The sequence below is a fragment of the Gavia stellata genome, chromosome 33 (genome assembly GCF_030936135.1).
Source record: "Gavia stellata isolate bGavSte3 chromosome 33, bGavSte3.hap2, whole genome shotgun sequence".
Classification (NCBI taxonomy): domain Eukaryota; kingdom Metazoa; phylum Chordata; class Aves; order Gaviiformes; family Gaviidae; genus Gavia; species Gavia stellata.
In genome coordinates, this window is record NC_082626.1 from 483673 (window position 1) to 505558 (window position 21886).

At 62.9% G+C, this 21886-nt stretch overlaps 2 protein-coding genes across 2 annotated transcripts; one reads left to right on the forward strand and one right to left on the reverse strand.

Moving 5' to 3' along the window:
* Positions 1–61: 61 nt before the first annotated feature.
* CGN (cingulin) lies at positions 62–9738 on the reverse strand. Its single transcript, XM_059832318.1, has 21 exons — positions 9194–9738; positions 8734–9100; positions 8470–8570; positions 8131–8224; positions 7383–7456; positions 6911–7052; positions 6616–6828; positions 6096–6244; positions 5679–5820; positions 5573–5593; positions 5393–5533; positions 5051–5257; positions 4710–4967; positions 4026–4196; positions 3754–3915; positions 3126–3215; positions 1802–1885; positions 765–883; positions 565–673; positions 278–441; positions 62–203 (listed from the first exon to the last, which is right to left on the reverse strand). Exons 1-21 carry the CDS (start codon positions 9733–9735, stop codon positions 62–64), a joined length of 3492 nt encoding a protein of 1163 aa, XP_059688301.1. The 5' UTR covers positions 9736–9738.
* A 6464-nt stretch (positions 9739–16202) lies between these two features.
* Positions 16203–19315, forward strand: PSMB4 (proteasome 20S subunit beta 4). Its single transcript, XM_059832234.1, has 7 exons — positions 16203–16333; positions 17004–17210; positions 17628–17774; positions 17955–18036; positions 18133–18249; positions 18602–18690; positions 19177–19315. The coding sequence occupies exons 1-7, from the start codon at positions 16212–16214 to the stop codon at positions 19187–19189; spliced, it is 777 nt and encodes a 258-aa protein (XP_059688217.1). The 5' UTR covers positions 16203–16211; the 3' UTR covers positions 19190–19315.
* Positions 19316–21886: the final 2571 nt, after the last annotated feature.

The window sequence follows — 21886 nt, forward strand, 5'->3', positions numbered from 1 at the left end:
CCCGGCCCTCGGGACGCGGCTCTGCTCCAGGCTGGAGCAGCCAGGGCGGTGCGGGTGGGCGTCAGCAGGAGCTGGTCTGGAGGTTGGCCTCGTTGAGCAGCGAGGCGATGGAGGAGGGCCCGTAGGCGCTGTCGAACTCCTCGTCCGAGCTGAGCTGGTCGTCTTGCAGGGAGGAATCGGCAGCCGAGCGGGCGGCTTTGCGCCTGGGGATGGAGAAGAGGGGTCAGCCCTCGCCCGAGCACAGGGCTGGGACCCCCTCCAGCCCGGCGTCCCCTACCAAGCCTCTTTCTCCAGCGCCTTGATGCGGTTCTGCAGCTGCTCATTGAGCTCGTGCTGCTCCTCCAGCTCCCGCTGTGCCTTCTTGCGGGCGCCCTCCAGCCGCTCGATCTCCTCCTCCGCCTCATCCACTTGACGCTTCAGGGCCTTCACCCGCAGGCTCAGCTGCAGGGAGACAGGGCAATTCCCATGGGATTAGGATGGCTGGTGTGGGGCGAGCACCCAAGGGTCCCTTAGGTGGGTCCCGAAGCCACTCGGCATCTCCAAGGGCTCCCGTCTGCCACCCACCTGGTCCTTCTGGTCGCTGACATGCTGCCGCTCGTCATCGATCTGGATGGTCAGCTCCTTCACCTTCCTCTCCAGCTTGCGGTTGGAGGACAGCAGGATGCTCTTCTCCCTGTGGTGAAGCAATGGGTCGTGGGCAAGCGGGGCTGGCACCGAGCGAGGGCGAAGGCACCCCCCGAGGTGGGGGTCTCCATGGCTGGTACCTCTCCTCCGCCTGCAGCTTGTCCTGCAGCTCTTCCACCCGTGCCTCCAGCTGCGAGACGTTGCTGCTGGGTTTCTGCAGCCCCTCCGAGCTGGCCAGGCGGCTCTTCAGCTCCTTGTTCTACAGGGAGAAAAAAACCCCAAAGCCGTCCCCGTCACCCCCCGTGAGGCTGCCAGCCCGGGTGGGAAAGGCTCACAGCCTCGCTTATATAAATCCTGGCAGTGAGTCAGGGCCCAGAAACCCTTTCCCAAGGAGGAGACCTTGGGAAAACGAGCAGGGTTATATAACGGCAATTAGCCGCGCTGGCACCAGCCGGGGGAAGGGGCAAGACCAGAGGGGACAGCGATGTACTGGGGACCACCGGGTGCAAGAGCGCCCGCCAGCTCTGTGATGCTTGTCCCCCTCAGCTCCCCAATTCCTGCTCTTAAAACACCCTCCTTGGCCAAAATATCTCCAAAAGCACCACAGAAGCCAGCTCCTGTCCCCACCCTGCACAGCGGCATCGCCCCAGCCTCGTCAACCGGGCAGCGGTAACGATGGCGGCCGCCGCCGGGCCGGGCTGGGCCCCGCGGTGTCAGCAGTAGGAGCCCCATGTTTTTCTTGGCAGCGGCAGTTCCGCACTGCGAACAACAACAGCTCGGGGAGCTCAGTTCCCATCGATCCGTCTCGTTAAGAGCCAGCTCAGGGTTAGGTAACGAAGGGTTTGGAGCGCAAGCCCAGGCAGGCTGGCAGGGAGCCGCCAGGAAGGGGGTATCCTGTGGGAATGCCACCCCGGGGATGCCAGACGGCTCCGAGGATGCTCCAGCCAGGGATGGGGCATAGGGAGGATGGGATAGGCCGTATCCAGCGCAGGGAGGAGGAGGGAGAACGGTTTTACAGCAGGAAAAACTCCTTGGGAACACGGACCCTCTTCCAGGGATGCTCCAGAGAAGAGCGGGGCCGCACCGAGACGCTGCGCCCTGCACCCCTCACAGGACCAGGGGACCAGCTGCCCTCCGGCTGCGGGCTGGATCCGGCCCCTCCGCGGCTCAGCCTTACCTGCCTCTCCAGCGAGACCTTGTCACACTCCAGGTCCTGCCGGCTGGAGCGTTCCTGCAGCAGCTCTGCCCGCAGCTGGTCGATCTGGGGACAAGCACACGACACGGTTGGTTTTGCCGCATCCTTTGCTGCCACGTTTGCTCAGGGCCACCGCAATTTCTTCCCGTGACACCAGTGCCACAGAGCAGAGGTGGACTCGGCACACCCAACAGCCGCACGGTGGCTGTCCCACAGCACACAGCCGGTATTGGTGACACCAAAAACCCCCGATGAGAGGATTTTGGTTCCTTCCTAAATTAGTCACTGATGTTCTGGCGAGTGGCCCAGAGACGAGGGCTGCAATTTTTCACTGGAGGGTTTAAACTGGTTGGACTGGGATTCGGGGACCCGGCTGTGCTCCCAACTCTGCCCAGCACCGCGGGGCACGGCAGCGTGGCCGTGCCGGGGGCAGGAATGGGTTTTATCCACTGCTGGAGCAAAACCAGAACTGCCCCAGGGGCCTCTTTCAGGCTGACCACGGAGAAATACGCAGCTTTGTGCATTATTTTAAAGCGAAGGAAATTGGAGTTTATATAAAAAATTGCTTGAATTTTATTCAAGCAGCTCCAAAAGCCGGTAGGGCCACTTCTGAGCCGAACCCAGCTGTGGTTTCATGCACATCCCTGCTCCGCAGCTCCTGTGCTTCAGACATGTCCAGGATTCACCGGAAAAGTCTCCCCTGGGATGTGCCCGCTTCCCAGATTGAAAAATGGTAAAACCACCCATTTTACCGGCTCACCGTAGCCTGAGGGGTGGGAATCCCCTTTCCAAGCCCCAGGCTGGATCCCGGTGGGGCAGGAGGGAGACAGGCTATAAACCAAGGAGCTGCCAGTCCCGGGATCCCGGTAAAACCCAGCACTGCCGGATCCCGGGAGGCTCGGCAGGCAGCTCCCGCCCGCTCGCAGAGCTCAAACACCGGCTCCGGCTTTGAAGGTAATAAGCAGGTGGGTTAAGAGGGAGGAGAGAGCCCGGAGACCGGCGTAATTTAAGCCCCAACTTCCTGCACAAACACAAACCTCACCCTGTAATTTCAGGGGATTTTTTTTTTTGTGCCAAGCTCGTATGATTCCCGTTTGCGCCTGAACCGGCTTTTCAGACACCGTCATCTCGGTTGTATTTAGAGTGACAGAGGGCTCCGGGCTCCTCACTAACGACTCATTAATGGGGTTTTAACTCCAGTGACCAGTTGTACCCGAGGACCCGACTCACCCAGCGCTATTTTGCCAGAGCTGGGGGGTCTCGGCCACAGCACCAGCCGGGTTCAGGGCAGCACCACCCACCCTACCTGGTCTCTGCTCCGGTTGACCCTCTCCGTCAGCAGCTCCACCGTGGTCCTCTCCTCCTCCAGCTCCACCTCCAGGTGCTTGGACTTCTCCTGCGAGGAGACGGGACCAGGAGGGTCAGCACGAGCCCCAGGGTCCCCGCGGGCAGGGGACAGGCGGCAGGAGGGGCTCGGGACAGCCGGGGCCGGGGAGCTGGGATGCTGGAGGAAAGGGGTTTGCACCACCAACGCTTCCAGCCCAGAAAAACCCGACTGGCCCGGGAGGTTCTGACGCAGCCCGGGAGGCAGGAGAAGGGAGATGCTCAGATATGAGACATGGCAGCTTGATGCTGCACAGACCTCTGCGCACCCACCGCCCCATCGGGGGAGAATAACCCATAAAGCAACAGCCGGCGGTGAGCCGAGCCGCGGGGCGATGCTGGACAGAGCCGAAACAAAGCCAGCTGTGCTGGCAATTAATAAATATTAATATTAGCGATAGCACACCCCCCAGCGCTGCCAGGCTGCGTAACTCCTCTTTCGCAGCGGCTGCGGGACGGAGGATGGCTGGGCAAGCTCTGCCCCTTGCTGTTAGCACACAGCACTGCAGGAATGGGGCGAGCGGTTTTGGGGCATCGCGCAGCGCTCCCACCTCCAGCGCCTTGACGTGCCGCGAGCGATCGTCCTGGGAGCGCTTCTTGGTCTCCATCTCCTGCTCGAGGTTGTGCAGGCGCTGGAGCAGCACCTCCTTATCCAGCAGCGTGCTCTCCCGCTCCGCCTGGCTGTCCTGCAGCGCTTGCTTCAGCCGGGCGACCTGTGGTGCCAAGGGAAAAGATGTCCCCATGCAAGACGTGGCCTTGGCCACCCCATGGAGGGACGGAGAGGACGCCGTGAGGACACACAACCCGCCAGCCCTCGCTGCACCTCATCCTGCAGCCGCCCCATGCTGAACTGCATCTTCTCCACCTCGGCGCCCCAATCCTTGGCTTGTTTTTGGGAGTCTGTGATCTCTTTCCGCGACTTCTCCTTGAACTCCTCCAGCTGCGACTTCAGCACGGCCAGCGAGCTGTGCGACTCCTCCGTCATCTGCTGCAGCTGTGGCAGAGTGGGGACAGCTCAAGAGCTGGGGACCAGCCTGTGCACCCTGTCCTGAACCGATGGGACTCGAGGTGGGAGAAGACACCCGTGGGCATGGGGCTGGGGGGCACATTTCGGCCCCGTGGGCTCAGGAGCATCACGGTGAAGGGTGCAAGCCCTGCCAGAGCAGCCTGGATGACCCCAGACTCTGAGCATGCACCGGGCTCTCGCAGGAGCCGCTTGGAGAAGGGTAGGGGACAACATGGCCCTGGGACACCAGAGGATGCTGATCCCCGGGGACAGTGTGCTTTTATGGAGTCTCCCAGGATATCAGGGAAGGATCGGTCCCAACCGGCCCCACAGGGAAACCAGATCTGGGCCCGAAGTCCTGGATCCCTCCCCTAACCCAGCGAGGGCATCTCAGAGCTCCCCATCCCATGGCACAGAGATGGGGTGTCGCTGCACATGATGGCCCACAGGATGGGGGTCCTTGGGGTGCAAGCGGCCCCGGAGGCACCTGGGCGCCCCAACCTCTTTGTTCAGTTTCTCCGTGGTGCGATCGAGCAGGCGCTTCTGCTCCTCCAGCTCGCTCTTGGCACGCTTGAGCTGCTCCTTCTGCCGCTGCTCGTCCTGGTAGGACGCGCTCAGCTCCTGGTGCTCCTGTGTCAGCCGGACCAGGCTCCGCTGCGCCTCCTCCAGGCGGGTCTCCAGCGACCGCTTAGTCATCAGCAGCTCCTGCTCCCGCTCCGTGGCTTCGCCCAGCGACTCCTCCATCTGCCTGCGCTCTGCCTGCAAGGAGGAAGCTCTTCAAACTCCTTCCCATGGCAGGAGAAGAGCTCAGGGCAGCTCAGGAATGGCCACAGCCCTGGTACCTCCAGTTTGGTGACCTTCTCCTTGAGCCGTGCTTGGGAGCCCTCCCAGTTCTCGCCCAAGCGCTCGTACTCCTTCAGCTGCGTCTCCATCCCGAGGACCTTCCTCCTCAGGTCATCATTCTGCTCCTGCAGCTCCCGCAGGCTGGACTCCACCGTCTTCCTCGCCTGCTCCGAGGCCTCCCGCGCACTCTCCAGGGAGGCTTTTGCCTGCAACGCAGCCAGGGCACAGGGTTGACCCAGGGGCAGCCGCTGAGCCGGGGGGTCTTTGGGGGGCTGTTTGGGCTTGCATCCCTCGGGATGGCTGGGTGGGGGCAAACCCCTTCCCCTGGTCCCCACGCTCACCTTGGTGGCCTCATCCCGCTCCTCCTGGAGCTGCTGCAGGTCTCTGCGGTACCGCCCCAGCTCCCCGTCGTGGCTGGATGCCTCCTCCCGCATGGTGCCCTTCAGCGCCGTCAGCTCCCGCTCCCGCTGCCGCAGCAGCTCCTCCTGGCTCTGCTTGTCGGCCGCCAGCTCCCGCTGTGCCTCCCGTGCCTGCCGCAGCTCCTGGGATGGAGGGGATGGGGGGTTGAGGACCCTTGGCGCTGGACACGGTCCCGGCGCTGCATGCGCCTCCTCCCTTGTCACCCACCTTCCTGAGCGCCTCCAGCTCACCGGGGTCCACCACGCGGCTCCGCGCCTGGTCCGCCTCCTCCCGAGCAGCCGCAAAGCGCTCCCGCAGCTCCCGCAGCTCCTCCTCAAACTCCTCCCGCTCCAGCTTCACCTGCAGCAGCCTGGAGAGGGGCAGGATGAGGCCACCCAAACCCATCCTTGTATCCTTGTGTCCCACACCCCCATTCCCAGGTCCCAGCGTGCCCGGAGAGCAGCACCCGGCTTGGCCGTCGCCTTCCTCCCCATGTGCCCCGGGGAGGAGGAGGAGAACCAGCCCCCTCCCAGCTCCTGACTCATTTTAAGGGGGTTTGGAGTAAAGATGCTGGATGGTTGTGAGCGGCTGGACCTCCCCAAAAGCTGCTCGTGCCTCTGGCTCAGCCGCAGCCCCGGCACTTACTCCTGCTTCGTGTTGCGGAGCTCGTCCTTGTTCTTCTGGAACATGTCCCGCCAGTGCCCCGTCTCCTCCGCGCTCTCCTCCAGCTCCCGCTGCAGGTTCCTCACCACGGCGTTGATCTTCTGCCTCTCCGACTCCAGGCTGGCCTGATCCTGGATCAAAGCGTTGAGCGCTCACCCACAGAGTGGCATCCTCATGGGGTGCTTCAACGATGCTGAGGTCCTGCCCCAGTTAATGCCCCCCGAACCAGCCCAGGGAACCCACACAGGGGCCTGGGGAGCCCCCACACCTCCGCAAACATCTCTGCTCACCCCCCAGCATCTCTGTCCTGGCGCAGCGAGAGCCGGGGCAGATGGATGCTCCAATGGGGCGAGTTTGGGGCAGGACACAAACCCCATTTCCGGCTCAGGACCATTTAAGGGGGAATTCAAGGACACCGACTCCAAGCCAACTCCACTCCCCAGCTGTGGCCAGCAAGTCCCTGTCCCCCATCCCTCCCCAGCAGCCCTCCCCGTGGCCGGACCTGCGAGATGTCCTCCATGCTGCGCCGCAGCTGGTCCATGTCGCTCTGGTACTGCTGCCGGACGCGGTCGAGCTCCTTGTCGTGGCTGGCCACCTCCTCCTTGAGGGCTCCCTTCAGCGCCGTCAGCTCCCGCTCCCGCAGCCGCAGCTGCTCCTCCTGCCGCTGTTTGGAGCTCAGGGCCTCCTCCAGCTCCTCCCTGGTCTCCAGCAGCTCCTGGGTGAAGGGGACAGCCGGGCTCGGTGGCAGCGAAGCGACACAGGGGGATGCTCTCACCCCGGTGCAACCATCACCGTACCTTGTACAAGGCTTCACTGTCCGGGGACGCGCCGGAGCCCTTGCGCAGGCGGTCGAGCTCTCGGCGCATCGCCAGCAGCTGCTCCTCGCACTCGCCCAGCCGGGTCTCCGCCTGCTCCTTGGCCGTTTTCACCTCGCTCAGCCTGGAGGGCAGCGCGGGGCCCTTCACAGCCTGGCAGGGACCTGCTCTCCCCTCGAGACCCGGGCCACATCTGCACCCCAAAGGGCCGGGGCTGCAGCCCTCACCCGCGAGCATCTACACCGGTGGGCGGCTCATCCCGGCACGGCAAAGGGGACGGGGACAGTGGGGGTGACAGCCACCCACCCTGCGCTCCCCCAGTCCTCTTTGCATCTCCGAACGTCCCCGCCGCCCTCCATCAGCATCCCCACGCCGGGGACAGACAAATGTCCCCAACATCTCCAGCCGTAGCGCGTTCAGCAGCGCGGCCGCAGCCCCCGGGAGCAGCTCTTACTCTTGCAAACTCCTCTGCAGCTCCTGGGTTTTCTTCTCCAGGGCCCCCCGCAGACGCTGGCTCTCCCCTTCGGCCTCCCGCAGCCGGGCTTCCAGGGCTCGAGCGGAGCCGCTCCTCCCTGGCTCCCTGGTCAGCTCCAGCTTCTGGCGGAGCTGCAGGAGAGGGGACACCAGTGACATCCCCTCCTGAGGGCAGAGTGGCCAGCAATGCTCCCTGTCCCCCTCCCCAGCGTCCCCCCGGCTCCGGCGGGGACGGGAAGGACGTCTGCACCCCCAGCATCCCTGAGACACCCCGGCAGAGTGTAAAACACATCAGGAGGAAATTTGGTCTCGCCTGGGCACCCAAGCCCCAGTGAAGGGGGCTCAGAGCAAGGACCCATTGTGCTCCCCCCCACCCCAGGGATATAAACTGCAACCCCACATCCCCCCCAGACCCCCTAACCTTCTGCCTGGCTTCACCTTGGTCTCCTCGTCGAGCTTCTCCTGCAGCTCCTCCACCTTCCTGGCCAGCTCTCTGTGCTGGGGCTGGGAACACGCGGCGTCCTTGGCAGGCGCCTGCAGAGAACCCCTGGGCTCACTCGGTGGGTTCGGGGCACCGTAACCCCCCCAGACCCACGGTTTGGTCCCCAGCCACCGCCTGTCAGCCGAGTGCTGCAGGGTCCCATCCCCGGCATGCCAGGACACGGTGCCGGGAAGGCAGGAGCCCCCGGCGGGGGCTTGGGGACCGGTCTCCCCCCCAAGCAGGGAGCAGCACAGGGATGGCCCCGACTCACCGCCAGCTCCTGCATCTTCTCAAGCAGCCGGGCAGTTTTCCTCTTCAGGGAGATTTCGCTCTCGCTGCTCCTGGGGGCATCAGAGCGGAGGGAAGTGGTTGGGGACGGGCCGACGGAGCCGGGGGACGGATGAGCCCGGGGTACAGGAACACCCCAGCGCTTTGCCGCTTGCTCCCCCAAAATCCTGAGCACCAGCTGGCTATAGGGGCATCCCTGCTCCCCAGTCACCCTGCAGCATCCCAGCTGCAGCCACCGGCACTTCGGGAAAGGGTCGGGGAGCGGTGGGGGCACTTGGGGAGGCTTTGGGGGGCTCACCCCTCCTTCAGGATGCCGTAGATGAGCTCCTTGGGGTGCTCGCTGCTGCCGGGCTGGGCGACCTCCCGCTGGTCCCGCAGCAGGTCTGGGGTGGATTTGAGCTGCTGTGAGGGATAAAAAAGCTCAGCTCCGGCAAGGACACGAGTCCCCCCACTGCCCCCCAAGTCCCGCTGCTCCTGCTGGCGCTCGCCTTGATGCCAGTGCCCCCCTCGGTTAAGGAGCTTGTGACCCTTGTGATCCCAGCAGGATCCGGACCGCCGGTACCTGCAGCTCTGCCCGGGCTTTGTTCTGCAGCCGCTCAGTTGTGGGCTCCTCCACACCCCGGTTCGCCCGCTGGCTCCTCATCCCCCCGTCCTCCATCCCTCCGGCTCTGCTTGGCCGGCTCAGGCTGCCGGTGGGCACCGAGGGCTGGGGGCGAATGCTGCCGGCCTGGCGCTGGGCACCACTCAGCTCCCTGGCATCCGGCACGTCGCGGTGGGAGACGCGGCTGTCCAGGCTCTGCGAGCGTTTCCTCTCCTCCGAGGGGATCCGGCCCCTCCTGGCCGCCCGGCCTCGCTGCTGCACCTTCCCGTTGAATTTGCTGATGAGCGAATCCACCGAGGAGAGTGGTTTGGTGTCCACGTCGCCGCCGCTGGCGTCTACCGCGGCCTCCGTGTCTGAGGAGGGGTCCTTGGCCATAGCCCTCGAGCCGGAGGCTTTGCTGCGCTCCGGTGCAATGTTCCACATGCTGCTGCTTTTGCTGCCGGCCAGAGCCCGGTGCTGCCGGCTGCCGCTGGGCCGGGGAGTGCCGGTGGCAAAGGGCTCCTCCATGGCAGCGCCGAGCAGATCCCCATGGGACTGCGTCCTCCGCAGCTCATCCCCGAGCAGCCGCTTGCCCGGTGGAGGTTTGGGCTCATGCCGGGAGGTCACCGGGATGCCGCTCGCCTCCTCGTCCGAGGTGCTGTAGGACGAGCCGTGCCGGGGCTGCTGCCCAGTGTACGGATTTTCCGGCAGGTCGGAGTCAGAGCTGACGGAGCCAGTGGGCCGGGGGCCGGCGGGGGCGTTCGGGTAGGAACCATCGCTCTTGATCTGCACCCCGAAGGAGTCGCCGCCCTTCTCACCGCTGTTGAGGACGACGAAGGGCTGCCCGGCGATGCCCTGCACCCGCACCGCCACCCCGTAGGAGCCGGGCTTGCCCCGCGCCTTGGGGGGTCTCCGGGGCTCCTGCAGGTCGTTGATGAAGCGGATCTGGACGCCGTAGTCCACGGGGCTCTGCTTCTCTGCCATCGCCGCGCTCGCCGGCCACTCCATCCCCGGGGCTCAGCACCACAGTCCTGGGAGGGGAGAGAGGGGGCAGAGTCACCCTCGGATCGGGGACGGCGCTCGGCGAGGGTCCGGCAGCGCCTTCCCGCAAGGACGGGTGCCAGAGGACAACCGGTGCCAGCGCTGCAGCATCCCCAGGACAGGAGGGGGACAAGGCTTGCGGTGCCGGCATCACCCAGCTGCTCCCGGGGGGACACTGGGGAGGGCAGGGAGAGCAAACCCCCCCACCCCGCAGGCAGCATCGGCAGCCGGACCCTCACCGTGTCCCCTGGCACTTGCCCTTGGCGGCAGGACCCCGGAGATGTGGAGGGGAGGCAGAGATCCCAGCCGGGCTCCGCAGCCGGGCTCTGCTCCCGCTGCCTCCCAGACGCCTGCAGAACGCCGCAGCCTCGCTGCAGCCGGAGCTCCAGCGTCCCTCAGCATCACCCCCAGCGCCCGCCGTCCCCGCGGCCGGGGCAGCCACCCAGGTCCCGTGGGAAGGGGACAGATATGAGCAGTGACATATTGGGAACAGCGTGATGTAACCCTCCCCCTCGGTCCCGGCGGCACCCAGGGCGATGCCGGCTGGCAGACGGGCAGGAGCGGAGGACGCGGGGGGGTGAGCTCCCCTATAGGCACCTGGGGGGTTTAAGTGACGGAAAAGCCCCATATCAGCCCCGGAGCTGAAAATAAACTGGATACCGGGAGCGATGCGAGGTGCTGAGCACTCAGCTTGCACCCACATCCCCGGCAGGGTGTCCTAGGGGGACCCCAGGACGCGAGGGGACCCCGAGCCAGGCAGGGGGATGCTTAAACTCATCCTGCACGTGGAGTAAAACGTGCTGTCAGCCCGGGTCCGGACATCGCCCCCAAAGCTGCCCCTGCCCGGAGCGGGGGGCAGGCAGGGATGGAGCACGGATGCGGATGGAGCAGCGGGATGCCCAGCACAGCTGGGCTCCTCCACGTCCTCGCGTCAACCCCGAGCCCACATCTCCTCCCATGCCCACCCCGGGGAAGAAGCTGGAGCCGGAGCGCCGCTGCTGTGGGACCCGGCTTTCTGCAGAGAGACAGAAGGCACCGGAGATGCCGGGCCCGGAGCAGCAGCATGGGCCGGAGGCAGCAGCGGGTGCTGCACACACCCCGCCGGGCAGCGCCAGGAAGGATGAGCCGCTTGCTTCCCCTGGCCCTGCCAGCTCCCCACCGCCGCCGTCTGCTCCTGTTTGCTGGCCAAACTCGGCCAGCGCGGCTCCTGCGGCTCCTCCACTTTGCCGGAGTCACAACGAGCCCTTCGGGTCTCCTGCGTCCCTCCCCAGACCCAGCAGCGAGGGCAGGGAGCTGAAGCAGCAGCAGGCAAGGGACCGGCTATTTCGAGGCGAAGGAGCCCGGGAGCCGGCACAGGGGTGCTGGGAGAAGAGCCCCCGTCTCATGAGCTCGTTATCCCTGCACGGCGTACGGCTAACGAGATCAGCCACAGACACCAGCCTCTATAAACACCCCTGCGCCCAGCACCCTCAGAGAGAGCCCCTAAAGCAAATCCCATCAGTCCCGTCCCTCCGGGCGCCGCAGCATCCCCTCCAAGCCGCAGGGACAGGGGGTTCTGGCAGGAGCAGGACGGCCACCAACCTGCAGCGGCAAACCAAGGAGAGGGAACCAGCTTCGGCAGCAAAATTCAGAATTTTCCACAGCCGCCAGCGTCCAAAGTGCAGTCAGAGACGAGGCACAGCCCGGGCGGGGAGAAGGCTCAGCCCCGACTGCTATCGGGGTGGGAACCGCAAGCCCTGGGCGCAGCACCCGCCTTGGGAAGACCTTTGGATGGGTGGTAAGGGGCGGCACGGCATCCTTCCGCGGCACTGCCAGCGGGGCAGGGGCTCGCCGAGCAAAGTGCTGGTCGTGCCAGCACCCCCACCGCCAGCAAACGACACGGCTGTGCCCCACCGCCCGCCCCCGTCCTGGCACGAGCGGGAAGCAGGTGGCGGATAACCGCAGGGGTCGGATGCGGTTGGGGATGTCGCTGGGCTCAAACGCAGCCGGCACAGGACCGGACCAGGGAGAGGAGGATTTGCGCTTTCCAGGGAAGCACTGGCTCGAGATGCACGGCTTTGCTCCCAGCTTCGGGGGGCTCCCATGGCACAAACCAGGCATTTGGGGAGCCGGGAGGAAGCAGGTGAGCCAAGCCGGGCCGGTAATCTCCCAGGAATGCCTCCCTCCTCCTGGAAAGGCTCCAGCTCGCAGATAAAGGGCTGGAGCCGGATCGCATTCCTGTGCGGGAGAGCAACACCCAGCCCCGGGCTGGAAACACAGCCCCGGGAGGAGATTTCACTGGAAACCACAGGGAAGAAGCCTGGAAGCAGGAGGGATGGAGAATTGGGGCTAAAAATAGGCTGGTTATTGTCCCCGGGGCGTGCGTTGTGCTCCAACACACCTTAACCCTGCCCCAGCTTGGGTTGGCAGCCGGCGGCACCGAGCGGTGGGGGTCCCGCGGCCGGCCAAAGGCGAGAGCGGAGCTGGCAGTAGCGGGCAGGCAACGAACCGGCAGGAGAGGTCTCTTGCTGGCGGTCACGCACCTCCGGCATCACGCTGCCGGCAGGCAGCGCTGGGGATGGCGGGCGGCCAGCTCCGCTCGCCCGGATCGACGGCACAATAAGCCCTTTGTGCCGAGGACGTTAACCCAGAAAGTTGTTTTGCAATTTGCAGGCGGTGCTGGAAAAGGGCTCCTACGCCGAGCAGGGCTCTGTGCCGCCGCGGCTCGCCCCAACTCCCTGCTCCCGTCCAGCACCGAAAACGCCCGAGTGGGAAAGGCGATGGCTGCCAGGTCAGGCCGATCCTCCTCCATCAAGGTCAGCCAGGTAATTTGACCGTGGGCGGTTGCACGCCGGGACCCCGGCGAGGAGCCGGCACCGTTTTGCGGCAAAGCTGGAGCCCATCTCCAAGCCGCCTTGGTCCAAACCGAGCAGGTTGGGTTGTTTGGCTGCTGCACCCCCCGAGCACGAGGAGCAAAAGCTGTCGGATTATGCCACTTTGCATCCGGACCGGCATCGCGGGGAAGGGGCAGCAGAGATACACAAACCCAGCGTTTCTCCCCCATCACCTGTTTTTTGGCTCCCGGCACGGTTTAAGCTATTTCCACCGATGGTTTCCCCAAAGCTTTGCTCACCTGTGAGGCGGCTTGCTCAACCGTGTTTGTACACGGCCCCGGCTTCGCTCCGGGCCAAAGTCCGGGGCTGATTTCAGGCACAGGCAGCACACGCCGTGCCTGTGCCCTGCCCGTCACCGGCGCAGCCCACGCCGACACCGGCAGAGACTGGCTATTCCTGCTCTCCCGCAAACTCCAGGGCCCGAAACCCCAGGAAATCCTCGGCTGAGCAGGTGAACTGTGCGCTGCCGGCCGGGTCGGAGGAACCCGAAACCAGGGCACCTGTGGCTGCGTCACGCAACAGGGACGGGCTCATCACGTTGCTGGCCGGCATCGCGCCGGGGGCTGGAAGAGGGATGTCCACGGGGGATAAGGGTCACCCCGCAGGCAGCGTTCCCTGTGGCTCCCACGGGAGCTGATAAGGACCAAATTCCTTCCCATCCCAACCCAGCCGCAGGCAGAGCCCTCGGGTTAATCATCAACCCAGATACTGGAAAATCCTGTTCCCAGCCGCGCCCAGGGCCCCGTTTCGGAAACGAAAGCCCCGTCCCTCCTGCGGGACCTCGCGCCCCAATGCCGTAGGGCCAGACCCGTAACCAAACCGCACTCGCCATCGTCACGCCGAGGGCAGCGCTTCACCGCGGTGCCCGGGGACCACTGGCACAGCACAAGCCATGCCGTAACATGTTTACCACGGCACCGATCAGATCGGTTTACTGGCTTCCAAGCGAGCCGTGCCTTTGAAACCAGAATTATTTTGATCCACATGCTCGTGGGGATAAATATTTCCCGGGGGACACCGGCAGGGAGTGAGGAAGAGCCCCAGGGGCGCAACATGGACCTGCGCAAGCCAGCAGCTCTCCAGTGCTGCAGGGTTCGGACGCTCTGGTTTCACCCCAAACCGGGGACCCCCGTCTCCCCCCCACCACCGTTGCGATCCCCAGGGCAGGTCGGGCAGCACGAACACAACCACAAAACCTTCATCCCCCTTCCCCGGGGCAGCGCCCTCCGAGGCGATGCTGCCGCTTCCACCCCAAAAAAGAAGGTGCTGAGGGGGATGCTGCGAGCACCGCAGCCACGACGCCACGGGCGAGGGGCTCCGTCGGCAAATGAGGGGCTCCGTCAGCAAACGAGGGGCTCCGTCAGCAAACGGCACCTTATCTCTGGGGATGGAGGTGGAAACCCAGCCCGACTCCAAACCAGCTCGACTGGTCGGGGTGGTGGGAGAGGAAAGCCAGCCCGCAGCAAGCCGCAAACACCCTCCCCAACAAAAGCTTGCAAGAGCGGGCAGAGGATGGGGACGGGGTTAGCGAGCCCCGCACGTCGGGGACCTCAAGACGCAAGCAAGTCCCGAGGCAGCGAGTAAGTCAGACGGCAGCGGGGACGACACCCAAGCCCTAGATTTTTCCTTCTTATTTAAACAGGCTGCTAAAAATACCGCCCCGGGAGCCCAGCGAAGTAGGGCAGCTCCACGCATTAAAGTTTCAGGAGGTGCCGCGTTACGGAGGGGCAGGGCCCCGGCCCCACAGCGCATCTGTGCCGCTGTGAGATTCCCGTCCAGCCGCCGGGTCCCAAAGGCTTTTCCCCGCTCCGGGGTGTGACTCGCCCTCCGGCAGCTCATGGCTCCGGGTGAGATGAGGCAGCGGTTGATTATCTCCGTACTAACGGGGAGAAGTGGTGACAGCCGCTGCCGCCCCTATAGAGGGTCCTACAGAGGGATGCTATAGGGTCCCTGTCTGGGACCGCTCCCCAAAGGGCAAGAGCACCTGCGGATACAGCTTCCATAGGGAAATGCAGATCCCTTATGGAAGGGACAGTCCCCATAGGTGGCAGGTAAAGGCAGTCCCCGTAGGGGCTATAGGGGACAGCAGATCGCAGGTAGAACAGGGACAACCCAGGTCCCTCACTGGGAGAGCAGCCTGGGGGCTCCCTATAGGATCTGCTATAGGGTAGGTCACACCCTGGGGAGAAGAGCCCCTACGGGGACTGCTGTAGGTTGAGCACACACCAAGGACAAGGGCCCCCGTAGAGCCAGGCCCTATAGGATCTTCTGCAGGGCAAGGTTCCCCCACAAAGGAAAGCCCCTAGAGGCCCAGCGCCTATAGGTTCCACCATAGGGCAGGGCATGGCCCAGGAAGGACAGCCCCTACCGCCCCAACTCCCATAGGCGCTGCCATAGGGCAGGACAGCCTCCCGGGACAGCAGCCCCTATGGCCCCGGCCCCTATAGGCGCTGCCATAGGGCAGGACAGCCTCCCGGGACAGCAGCCCCTATGGCCCCGGCCCCTATAGGCGCTGCCATAGGGCAGGACAGCCTCCCGGGACAGCAGCCCCTATGGCCCCGGCCCCTATAGGTGCTGCTATAGGGCAGGACACCCTCCCGGGACAGCAGCCCCTATGGCCCCGGCCCCTATAGGTGCTGCTATAGGGCAGGACACCCTCCCGGGACAGCAGCCCCTATGGCCCCGGCCCCTATAGGTGCTGCTATAGGGCAGGACACCCTCCCGGGACAGCAGCCCCTATGGCCCCGGCCCCTATAGGCGCTGCTATAGGGCAGGACAGCCTCCCGGGACAGCAGCCCCTATGGCCCCGGCCCCTATAGGCGCTGCTATAGGGCAGGACAGCCTCCCGGGACAGCAGCCCCTATGGCCCCGGCCCCTATAGGCGCTGCCATAGGGCGGCCCCCCCGGGCAGAGCCCCCCCGCCCGCACTCACCGCCCGCACTCACCGCCCGCCGCCGGCTCCGCTCCCCGCCGCTGCCCACCGCAACCTGTTACCTTCGCCCAGGCCCCGCCCCCGGGGCCGCCCGTTGGACCGCGCCGCGCCCGGCCCCGCCCCGGGGCGGAGACATACCCGGTCTGCCACGCCTTTAACCACGCCCCCTCCGGGTAACGGCCCGCCTAGGGAGGGCGATCACGTGATGCAGCTGGTGCCGCCCGCAGAGCGCCGCCATCTTGGGGAGGGAGCTGCGTCCGGGCAGCGGCGCCTTCGCGCTCCTGAACCGCCCCGCCCGCCTCTGCCCAGGCCCTCCCGACCCCCCCGAGGGGCCTCTGCGGCCCCCGACCCTTCAGGGACAGCGGAGGGACCCCCGGGCCTGCAGCGGGGCGCGGGGCGGGGGCGAGGCCTCCGGCCCCCGGCCCCGAGGAGCGATCCGCAGCCCACGGAGGAGAGTTCCGCCACACACAAGATGGCGCCCGCCCCGCCCTCCCCTCCCGGCTGGCCCTGGCCACACCCAAGGTGGCGCCGCGCCGCCTCGCCTCGGCCTACGGCGGCCGGCAGCGGCCGCTGCTCCGTCGCGCCTGCGCAGCTGGGCCCGCACCGTCACTAAGATGGAGGTCGGGGGAGCGCGGGCGCCGCCGCCGTTCTGGGCCGGGGGCCCGGCCCCGGGGCAGACGTACCTTCCCGGCGGGCCCGGCCCCGCCGCCGGCCTCCTGCCCTTCACCCGGACGCTGTGAGCGCGGGAGGGGCTGAGGGGAGCGGGATGTGGGGGGTCTGGGGTGGCGGCACTGGGAGGGGAGGCCTGAGGTGGGCGCTGGGGAGACTGGGAGTGGGGGGACGGAGGGAGCGGAGGGGCTGGGGGTGCAGGGGAGGGGGCCCGGGGCCTGCGGGGGGACCGGGGAGACCGGGGAGCTGGGGGGAGCGGGCTGGGGGCCCAGAGGGGGCTGGGGGTGGGGAGATGGGTTTGGGGGAGCGGGGAGGGGGCTGGGGTGGAGGAAATGGGGCTGGGGGAGCGGGGAGGGGGCCGGGGTGGGGGAAATGGGAGCAGGGAGGGGGCTGGGGTGGAGGAAATGGGGCTGGGGTGGAGGAAATGGGGCTGGGGGAGCGGGGAAGGGGCTGGGGTGGAGGAAATGGGGCTGGGGGAGCGGGGAAGGGGCTGGGGTGGAGAAAATGGGGCTGGGGGAGCGGGGAAGGGGCTGGGGTGGAGGAAATGGGGCTGGGGGAGCAGGGAAGGGGCTGCAATGGAGGAAATGGGGCTGGGGGAGTGGGGAGGGGACTGGGGTGGAAGAAGGGGGGCTGGGGGAGCGGGGAGGGGGCTGGGGTGGAAGAAGGGGGGCTGGGGGAGCAGGGGGGTCTTTGAGGACTGGGGGAGGCCGGGGCAGCGCTGACGTTGCGGTTGTCAGGAGCCCGATGGTGACAGGCACCTCAGTGCTGGGAGTGAAGTTCGACGGGGGGGTGATCATCGCTGCGGACATGATGGGCTCCTACGGCTCCCTCGCCCGCTTCCGCAGCATCTCCAGGCTCCTGAAGGTGAACGACACCACCATGCTGGGGGCCTCCGGCGACTACGCCGACTTCCAGTACCTCAAGCAGATCATCGACCAGATGGTGTAAGTTCTCCTGTCCCGGGCTGCCGCGGCTGCGGCCCTGGCCAGGCTGGGCAAGCCCTGGCCGTGCTGTGGTTCCTGCTGTGCTGCTCTCTTTTCCCAGTCCCCAAAGGACTGAAATGTAATGAAATGCGTTCACTGGGCAGGGATGAAACTGAGCTGAAATCCCCCTTGTCCTTTGAGAACCCCTTTGGTGCAAGTGTCTTTTCCAAATTCTCTGCTGAGCACTGTGGAGAACCGGCTTCTGTTATTCTTTGCGGCTGATTCACCTCTTGTAAGGTCTTGTTTGAAAACAGCCTGCGGGGAGTTTGCGGGAGGGTGCTCTGTCCCGCTGGTGGTGCGGCTGCAGGTGGGCTGCTGCGCTCTGACCCGGGCAGTTTCCAGCTTCTCTTAGTTGGGTGCAATTTCTGTCTAAATTAGGATCGACGAGGAGCTGTTGGGAGATGGTCACAGTTACAGCCCGAAAGCCATCCACTCCTGGCTGACAAGAGTCATGTACAACCGGAGGTCCAAGATAAATCCGCTCTGGAACACCGTTGTCATCGGAGGCTACTACAATGGCGAGAGGTGAGTGAGGACGAGCGACGCGGTGCGTGTGACGGTTACTGCGCGTTCCTCCCTGGGGCTGCTTCGCATGGCACGGAATTCAGAGACGTCTCTGCCTGAGTGTAGCTGCCGAAAAGCCGAGTCCCTCCCCGCCGCAGCCCTGCCTGTGCAGCCACCGCGCTCACAGATCTGTCCCTTCAGCTTCCTAGGTTACGTGGACATGCTTGGCGTGGCCTACGAAGCCCCTACGCTTGCTACGGGCTACGGAGCGTACCTTGCTCAGGTAGAGTACACTCCTGCTCAGCTCCTAAAGCGACCTCAGCGCTGTGTGACTGAACTGTTGAGCTTTTGGATTTTATATTTCTTTTTTCCCCACCAGCCGTTGATGAGAGAGGTTTTGGAGAAGAAACCCAGCCTGACGAAGGAGGAGGCCCGTGACTTGATTGAGCGTTGCATGAAAATTTTGTATTACAGAGATGCTCGATCATTCAACAGGGTAAGTGCCCAGCTCTGGCGCACCTTGACTGGATTGCTGGTGTGCCGGTGGCGGTGCTCATCGCTGGCATTTTCCTAGATCTGATGCTACTACTCCCACCTCCGCAGTTGTAGCATCTGGAGGCCACAATCTTTCAGCTTTGGAAGTGTTTCTGTTTGCTACTACTGTCTCGACTTGCCCTCTGAGGAAAAAGTAAAAACATTCCCGAATGCAAAGCCACATTAAAACAAACTTGTCTGAAGGACAGCTGTTATCACTGACTTCTACTGATGACCGCTTTCACGGGGCCCATCTTAAATTCAGGTGTGGAAGTCGGGCTTTACTGAGAACTGTCGATGTTTTCTCTCCTCAGTATGAAGTAGCTATTGCAACGGAGAAAGGCGTGGAGGTGGAAGGACCCCTGACCCTGGAAGCCAACTGGGACATAGCGCACCTTGTCAGGTAACGCCCGCGCATTACACACATTCGGAGCTCTTGGTCTGCGAGTCGGCAGTCCGGCAAAGCCGGAAGGCGCAAAATGAAGTGGTTAATAAAGGCTGGGTGACGCGCAGCCGTTGCAGGGCGATGTCCCTGCCACGTGCAGGAGTCTTCTTGATCCCCGCTGCAACCAGATCCCTGAATTGGGGGGAGCGTGCCCAGCGGGAGGAAGCACCGGCTCCCCGCGCTCCGGGAGGCAGCTTTGGGCTCCGCGCTCTGCCTGGCTGCTCTCCCCTTTACGGCCGAGGCCTGGAGGCATTGGTGCGAGTTCCTTCAGGAGGGGGAAAGCTTTTGTTGATGCGCTGTCTGCTTTGCGGCCTTTGCGCTTTCTCAGAGCAGACGTCACGGACAGGCAGCACCCGATGAAAGCGAAAATGTTGCTTTTTAGTGCAGATGTTGACCGCGTCCAGGTTGTGCGTTATCCTGACCTTACCAAATATCTTCTTGCAGTGGCTTCGAATGATCTCCGAAGAGCCGCTCCAGGCTGTTGTGTCCGTGTCATCACCCTTTATATATGCTGTAAATCCGTTACTCCTTTTGAGGCTCTGAGCTGACTTGTTTTGGAAATGAAATAAACCTGTTAAGACAAGCCTGTGTGTCTGTGCGAGGGTTGGGGTTGGGGGATGCTCCAGAAGTACTTCAGGAAGCCGCCTCGTTTGAGGTGCAGAAGGTTATGAACAGCTGCGTATCCTTGTTTTTGCTGGAGGAGGGCAGCAAAAAGAAGCAGCTTTTGTTGTTTTCTTGGCTGGGGTTCTGGCAGGTACCGTACTCCATTAGAGGTGTGAACACACCGTCCTCCCCGTAGCTGCCGTCCAGTCCTTTCCACAGCTTGGGATGGCGTGTGCAATGCAGGTCGAGGCATCTTATTAGCACCCCAATCCCTCTCTGCCGCGGTGACGGTGACAATGTCAGCTTTTTCCGCATCTCCGTTTTAGCAAAGGTTTCCGAGTCACGGATTTCTGTCGCTGGACAAGATGACTTGGGAGCAGCAGCTGGAACGTTTACCTGTGGGATTCTGGGATCGGCACTGGCTTTGGCTGGTACCTGTTTGGTAAATCTTAAGTTAAATATGGAAGTCACTTTAAGCTTTGCCCTGACGAAGGAAAAAAATCTACTGAACGGTGGCATCTGTAATGGGGAGCACATGAATACCGTGGGGTGTTTCAGCAACCAAGGCTTACGAGCGGCACGTACCATGCTTCTCCTGCAAGCACCTGTAATCCAGACAACCAAGAACTCTGGACAGGTAAAAAGCTTCAGTCAACCTGTAAAAGCTGCCTGTGGACAGAAGGAAAACACATCCTTAAGGTGTTTTCTGTTGAAAAAAATAAAGTATTTGTGAACAGTATGCTGCTTAACGGACAAATCAGCGCGGTCCTCCTGCTTCAGTTGAGAGCGTGCTGGGTCTCTCGGGCATCGGGAAGGGCCGGGTCTCTCAGTCCATTGGACTGAACCAGGGGTGAGCGCAGACACGGGGCCGGAGCCCGTGCGAGCACCTCTGCCCCATCGCAAGGTGGTGAAACCAGGAGAGTAAAGCAGCGTTTCCAGACCGAGATTTCCCATTCATCCAACCGCTGGCTCCCATGCTGCTCTCCTATCAGGCCACAAGCATTCCGCTGCTGGACGGGCTCCTCTGGCTCTCCAGCTGCTGGAGTAGCTTTAACATACACCAGCATCGCCTCTGAGGGGCTCACGGCCCGTCGTTCCACTCACACACTCTCACAAACATCTACATTTTGCTCATCCTGCCGCTCCCAGCACCTATGAAACCCCTCGGCTGAAAACAGAGGGGGAAAGGGGGGTGGTTTCAGTTGCTTTAGTTTTCTCTTACCGCCAAGATTAGAATAATTAACCTCTCCCTATTTAAATTCTTATCGCTCTGCCTACTGACAGCAGGTAGGCTGGGAGAGGAGGGCTCTGAAAATCGAAGATGATCATCCCACAGCTCCCTGCAAGCAGCCAGAGATGCTGCAGCTCCGCCAGAGCCCGGCGGGACAGCAGGACACGGCCAAAACGTGTCACGTGCACTTGGGAATTGGGTCTTTCTGAGCCTTACATGAAATAAATTCGTAAGTAACATTAAGAGTGGTATTTACTACTACGCGAGATAAACAACAGTAAAAATGTTTGTTCAGGAGTGTATTTTATTCATGATTTTTCAGACTTTTATTTAAAAAAAAGAAAATCTCACTGGGGAGAGTAGGTTGTTCCACTGAACCTACTGTATAGTTGGAGAGCAGGTAGGGGTTGCAGAAATGCAAGAGGGAGAGAACGCTGCCTCAAGTGTCAATGACATGTAAACACATTTCATGACTGTCCCCTCTCTGGGTCTCTTCAGGACATGCTGAGTGATGCCGGGCACAGAGGGAACCCGGCCTTCGACCAGCTCCGCGCCGCAGCTCACACTGCAGAGGAATTCATGACGCACTTTATATTAAGCATTACGATATCACAAGAGTTAAATAGTTCTTCATAATAAAAACACATGTTTATAAATCCATTTCCCTGGTTTTATTAAATGTTCCACTTCTGTACATTTTAAAGATGAACCATTTACAGGTCTGCACATGCTGCCTCCTGCTTTCCTTCAGCGATAGGGAAGGTTCACAAAACCTCTATGGAAACAGAAAGGTGCAGGTGCTTCTGAATTCTGTATGTCAAAATGCTTTCCGTTTATACCATAATACATACAATTAAAAAACCCTCAAACATGCAAATTGTAGAAAAATTTAAGCTGGCAGTGAAAAATAAAAACAAACGTCTTCTTTTTGTGCACGTCACAGTTTGTTTCATTAAATCAGATTTCTAATTCTAAGGAACGTAGTGTCTGATGCCACTGGTTAAAGCAGGTTTATCAACTACTAGTAGTTAAAGGTCAACGTTTAATGGTCCGTACAGTCTTAACTCCCATCTACCATACAGGAAGATCAAGACAGACTTGACTTTCCTCTTCCACCATGTACCCTCTGTCAGTAATTCTTTGGAGCAAGGTGGGTGCCGGCTGGTTTCCCGGGTGGAGGGGAGGAACCACCGCACCGCGTCAGAAAGTCGGCAGGAAAGCGCGAGGTCTGGGTCAGCACGGCCCCCGACTCCCTGACTGCGGATCTCCGCTCGCGTGTCGTGGCTCCCAAGAAGCGCTGCTGGCATTGAACAGGCAAAA

Bases quoted from the DNA above. Each gene is read 5' to 3' on its own strand.
- CGN (XM_059832318.1), bottom strand. From the start codon at position 9,735: ATGGCAGAGAAGCAGAGCCCCGTGGACTACGGCGTCCAGATCCGCTTC. The intron at 8,225-8,469 runs GTGAGCCCCCCA...TGATGCCCCCAG, and splicing joins TACGGCATCCTGAAGGAGGG to GAGCAGCGAGAGCGAAATCT. The intron at 5,534-5,572 runs GCACAGCGGGAG...CAGAGCCAGGAG, and splicing joins AGCTGCGGCAGGCACGGGAG to GAGCTGCTGCGGCAGCGGGA.
- PSMB4 (XM_059832234.1), top strand. From the start codon at position 16,212: ATGGAGGTCGGGGGAGCGCGGGCGCCGCCGCCGTTCTGGGCCGGGGGC. The intron at 16,334-17,003 runs GTGAGCGCGGGA...TGCGGTTGTCAG, and splicing joins CTGCCCTTCACCCGGACGCT to GAGCCCGATGGTGACAGGCA. The intron at 17,775-17,954 runs GTGAGTGAGGAC...CTGTCCCTTCAG, and splicing joins GGCTACTACAATGGCGAGAG to CTTCCTAGGTTACGTGGACA.